General features: G+C 41.7%; 1 protein-coding gene across 1 annotated transcript in view; it reads right to left on the bottom strand.

Moving 5' to 3' along the window:
• Positions 1 to 686: 686 nt before the first annotated feature.
• Med13l (mediator complex subunit 13-like) overlaps positions 687 to 6,000 on the bottom strand; it is a gene marked incomplete at its 5' end in the record, with an annotated part of 280,811 nt that continues 275,497 nt past the window's right edge. The window contains 2 exon segments of the mRNA XM_005396553.2: positions 687 to 3,513; positions 4,404 to 4,516. Coding sequence (XP_005396610.1) covers positions 3,381 to 3,513; positions 4,404 to 4,516 — 246 coding nt within the window. The 3' untranslated portion in view covers positions 687 to 3,380.

The following is a 6,000-nucleotide window of genomic DNA, read 5'->3' as shown; positions in this document are numbered from 1 at the left end:
AGCTCTCTCTGAAGTTCGGGCAATGCTACATTCAGAAGGTGTACTTCTAAACAGATGGAACGTGGTTAAAAGCAAAGCCTTTCAAATTCTTCAACTTTGTACCTCCAGGCTTCCCCATTTTTAGGGAGAGATTCCACCAGGGCAAGTTAGTGAATGAGCCCTTGAGAGCCCCCCTAGAACGAGTGGTTTTCCCTACTGCGAGGACCCACAACACAGCAGACGGAGGACGCGCAGTCAGCAAGGGACTTGCTTCTACGTGGTGTGCCACGCAGCAAACTACTGTCCCCAGCCTGCAAACTGGACAAACAGCAGAGAGACACTGCTGTCATTCCTAAGAAGCATCAAAAAGAAACTGGCTGGGACAGTCAGAAGAAAGGAAGTACAGCATCAGCATGGACCTCTAAGTTGTTCCAGGGCTGGCTGCGATTTTACAGGCCGGATACACTGTTAAATCTGACCTGCTCAAGACGACAGTTAAGGATCTAAGCACCAGGGCTCGCAGTTCAAGGCGTGTGTGTTAGCATGTAATCTCTGACTTCAGACTGCAGTCATGTTTGTTCCAGAACAGCAGCCAGCGGGACCGGGGCAGCAGAACTCTACCTTCCATCCGTCACACGGACACCTCTGAACAGGTGTAGGTAATTTCATTACGAAGGCAGGGTGGGAGGGAAAACAACCACTCAAAGTTTCAGTAATTCAATAATTTATTCCTCTAAAAAAGTGTGTAAAAGTATATAGCTCTCATCCACAAGGTATATATGAATGACATTTAAAATGGAGGCCTTTTATTATTGTTTCTTTTTATCAAAGTCTTTTAGTGTACTGTACCAGCGCTATACTGTAGTTTTTTTAAATGAATTTCACATATTTTTGTATTCTTTCAAATTGTTTGCTATATATAAAAGAAGCTCACTGCAAAATGCTTGAAGGAAAAAAGGAAACAAAAGAAATTCAGAACTTCCCAGAAATGTACAGCTTTTACATTTAAAAAAGGTTCTGAAATATACATACAAGCATGCTGGGCAATCCCACCCTTCTCCCCTCCCCCTCCCCTTTTTAGTTCAAACCATGGTAAGAGTTCTGATTTCTGCAGAATTTCCAAAATTAAAAATAAAAAAAAATAAAATAACTTTTCACTCTGTAGCAAATCCAGGGCTTGTACATTTCAGATTAATTCAGTAAAAAACTCACAAGTAAAATAATGCATATTTAAGGGAAATATTATACAGACTTTTTCACACAGAAGTACATAATAAGATTTTTTAAAATCTATTGCCATTCATTTATTTTTGCACAAAAACGTATAAATATGTCACCAGCTTTTCTTAACTTAAAAAACTTAAATAAAAGACACCAGATGAAAACTACCCTTTGTTGCCTTTTTTAAAATTTTTTATAGGGGTTTTTTGTTTTTTGTATTTTTTTTTCTTTTTCTGCTTAGAACTGGGTTTCTAGGGAAGAAAAGCCCCTGCATTAAAAACAGCCCATTTAAAAAAAAAAAAGTTCAAAGTTCTGATGAATTCGGGAAAAAAAGCAACCCCAAAGTGGTAAAAGATTACAAATATCTACTTTACAATTTGTCTTCTCACCAAGATACTTTTATACAAGTTTACAATCTTCATCATCTTATGCTCTTCAAAAGGCCTTGAGAATTTTCCTTTCTGATTAAGAAAAAATAGCACTGCAATATTTTTAAAGTCAATTTTACACTGTACACATTAGATACAAATGGTTTGATATATCAGATTTTTTTAACCTATACATTGCGAAAGTCGACCCCTCCCCCCTGCAATTGGTGGTACAGAGAACAAAATTATCCATTTACAAGTGATTTCTCTGCTTTCACATTCCCACCACACAACTTTTTTTAATATAATGTTTTAAACGTTAGATTATTTCAAGAAAAATACTTTTACAAAATCATATCAATTATTACATTTCTCCTTTTTTGTTAATAACCAGGACATAGAAGTCTCTTGGAAGAACTTTAAAATTTGCATGATTCTCTCCACATTTGACAAGAGCTCAACGCTTGGCCTGGTCCTGGTCAGAGAGGCTCCCGGGAGGCCGGACCACGCCCACCGCCCTCAGACGGAAACACACACAGCAACACAAGGTTAGAAACAGGGTCTCAAAGACAACCCTCTGGGCCCGGAATGAGGAGTCATAAAATACTTCAGTTAGCCATTAATGCTTTAAAAAGGCATTTTTAAAAAAGTCCCACCATGAAGGCTCAACTTCAAGTACTAAATTAATGGTTAAATTGTGGTATTTCTTTGAAATAATATTCCTATGGTCCAGAAAAAATTTACCATATTTATAACTGATTTTCTGAGCAAACACTTTCGATTGTGATATGTACACGAGTCCCTTTTGATCTAACGGGAGGAGAGACCTGGCTTTCAGTAAGAATTCACTAGAAAATGTGTTTCTGTTGTGACTATAGAAAACTGATTAAGGTACTTGCCCCCACGGCTCTGGCTGAGCTCGACTTTCTTCGTTAAAAAAGTGCCATCCTTCATGGATGCTGGCCGCGCAGCGTGGCAGAACTTTTAAAACCCAGTTTGTTCTTAACAAAATCTATTGCTGGGTGGTTTTGAATGTATTACGTCTTAGGCATGATCTCCCCAATTTGTTCTCACTCCTTTTCCGGCTTCTAGGACAGAGGTATGTAGTCAAAGAATCCTATGGTGGATCTGAGTTGGGTTTCAGCTACTGTACCTGGTCCTCAAGAGTTAAAAAATTAAAAGTCACACAAACCATATGACAAAACAACTTAAAATAAATAAACAAAACAAAGCTGTCTCCAAACCTTTTGTATCTACACACAGGTAGGAAGTCAGCCAAAGCACTCGTGCCAATCTGGATGGGAGCACTAGGGAGACCGAAACCCCAGGAAGAAATCATGTACTTGAGCTGGTTCTTATGTGTAAAAAGTCCCAGGTTATGGAGTCAGGGAACCCACAGGCCATATACCAATAACTAGAGGATTTCATCCAAGGGGCGGGGCTGCCCCATCTTTAAACAGAGGCTGAGAACACAGACTCTTGTGCAAAAGGACACTGTCTCTTCTGTTCCCCTCTTAAAAGCCACCAACTACCACCAATTCCTGTGGCCCAGTGGCTGGGGCTGCACACACCACACACTGGCTGGAAGTCACTGCTTACGGAAGTTTCCAGGTCCACGAGAGAAGTGTCAAGGAGTCAGTGTGGTAATGAAGACTGCAGAGTGGACAAGTGCCTGCTGGAAGGCATCACAGTGCAAGACTGTGGAGAGTGGTCTGCAGAGAAGGGTGTGGGGCATTTGCAGAGTGTAGCAAGTTCCTCACACCGAGGCTGCGGGAGAAGGAACTGAGCCAGAGAGAACAAGTGCTTTTCCAATTAAAGTATATTCATGATGGCATTGTACAACTGAGTGAGCACCACAAAGTGGACGGGAAGGCAGGAAGTGCGGTCCTGGGTGGCCGGGTTGCACGTGAGCCAGGACAGGGCGTTGTACTGCTCCAAAACAAACCTGTGGAAGAGAATACACAGGTCAGAGCCGGGGTCACAATGAAGGAGGGGTGGCTCGCTGACTCTAGCCCAACCCCAATCCTAGGGGCCGAGGCCTGTCTTCCCTGCCCAGCACCTGCCTGAGGCTCCGCTCCGGGCAGACCTGCACTGTCCTTTCAGTAACCACGGGCCATGCGGGGCCGCTGAGAGACAAGAGCAGGTCTGGGCTGAGATGCACCGCCAGTACAGACACTCAGCTCAAGGCCCTCCTACGTTAGAGAGCACGCAGCAGCTTCAGGGTATTTTTATACTAATTATGTATTGAAATATTATCTGGGATTCGTGAAGCTGAACAATGTATTAAGATTAACTTCACCAAAAACTAATCTCACTGGTTTCTTTTTACTATTTTAATGTGACTACTAAAAAAACTTTATTTAGACACCAAGCTTACATTATATCTTCATTAGACAGTGTTCCACCAGAGGACTTAGTAGCCAAATTCATGTTCATCGGTTTTCGCTTAACCATAATTTCCAAGCCATTTAAAGTCATTTTATTATATGCCCTGTCAGGGAGGTAAGAATGCATGCTCGGGGCAGAGGACTTGAGTTCTGGACACCGTCTTCTAGCCGCCCCTCCTCGTGCCCTCCTCAGGACCGTGAAACGCCTCCCCGATACAGGCGGCGGGCCGCACCCCGCACAGAGCGTCTAACCGAGCAGCAGACCACACCGCCCATCCGGCGCCGACTGGGGACGGCGGCTCTCACGGGCGCCTCAGACACCGAATGCTGCACAAACAGCAGCATCTTTTCCAGGGACACCACATTTAAATTAAAACACTATGGAAAATCAAGAGCAAACAATTATAATTTAAAGTGGGACTGCTACGTTGTCTTGGTCAGGATCTACCTTAAAACATCAGATGTGGTCTTGGAGTCCAGAGGGTGTGGAACCCGCTGAGAATTCCTGGCAGGGAGAAGTTCGTCTGTCTGTGCTACAGAGATGTGGTGATGTAGTGAAGCCTGGTGAAAGAAGAGAGATCATTACTTTCCCAGTCCAAACCACCTCAGGGCAGAGAAGAGCGAGGGCCCCGGCTGCCTGAGCAGAAGCACGTTAGTCTTTGGGAGTAAGGGCAGCTAGATGCCTATGGATTGTAAGCTGCTCAATAATCTCACATGTGATCACAACTCTCTATCCTGGAATGGAAAATAAAGCAAGCTTTGGAAAACCAGTTCACTTTCTGGTCCACTGTGTTTTGTTTCTTTAAAGGAAACTGTCAAACCCTATACAAAAATAAAGTAATAAAGTCTCATATTACACAGCCACAACAATTGCCACTATTTGTCACTCTGAGTTCTCCCCCTTTGCAGATTATTTTAAAATGAACCCCAAATATTGTATCACTTTGCCCACAGGTAACTCAGTAGGTATCCCTAACAGATAAGGACCTTTAAAACCAATAATAAATACCATACACAATAAACCATGCAATGGTTTCTTAGCATCATTCATAGTTAAGCCATGTACAATTTTCCCTAATAATCTAAAAAAAAAATAAATCTTCTACTATCATGAGCCAACCTGGTCTACACACTGCACATGATTAAATGATGTGCCTCTTAAGGACTTAATCTGTAGTAGAAGCGCCCACAGTCTGGAAATGGTTTGTAGCCATGTGGTGCTTTTTAAACATGTTCTGCTATCTTTCAGACTTCTCATAAATCCACAGTTGGTTCCAGAAGACTCGATCAGAGTCCATTTCTGGGGGTGGGTTGGGCAAGAACACTTCAGAGCTGGGGCACGTCCTTCTAATGAGATCACATCAAAAGGCACCTAATGTCCGCCGTCCCACTGGAATATATGAACGATCACTGGATTCAGTTGCTACCTGCACCCATTACAAGGTTCCCTATCAATCTGTTACTTAATGGCTTTAACACAGTTTACTTATTAAATAACTGAGAGATGTAACAGATAAAGAAGAGGTAGTACATAAATACTTGATTCTTTCCGTTTACTTTTCAATTATCAAGTTGATACCCTAGCAGTTTCAAAGATAATCAGTTAATGTTTTTCAACACAATTATGAATCCAAGGATTTCTTTCAATCTACTGCCTGTATCAACTCTTTTAAGTGATGTAACTGTCCCAACTCTGGCCTGTAGGACCACCATCCAAGTTGACTCCAAAGTCAGCCTTTGATAGGACCTTAGTAATTCTTTTAGCCTTAATAATCTTAGTGTGTCCTTGATTTTAGGGTGACAAGATTTACCAGGAACATCTTAAATACTTTTTACTTCAGACCAGAAATTAATAATTTCTTCAAGCAGCCCTGGTCATTCTGAATGATAAATGGTATTTTGGAAACACATCCTGCTGCCCATAGAGGTGTTTATTGCTAAACTGCTATTTCTCATAAGCTTTGTCAGTAGACAGAGCTAAAAAATAAATAAATCTAGGCTTTTCCTAATAATTTTAATTCAAAACAAAAGCTGCACAGATTTTT

The sequence above is a fragment of the Chinchilla lanigera genome, unplaced genomic scaffold (genome assembly GCF_000276665.1).
Source record: "Chinchilla lanigera isolate Chin_1 unplaced genomic scaffold, ChiLan1.0 scaffold00054, whole genome shotgun sequence".
NCBI classification, from domain to species: Eukaryota; Metazoa; Chordata; class Mammalia; order Rodentia; family Chinchillidae; genus Chinchilla; species Chinchilla lanigera.
This window is presented reverse-complemented; position numbering and strand designations above follow the sequence as displayed.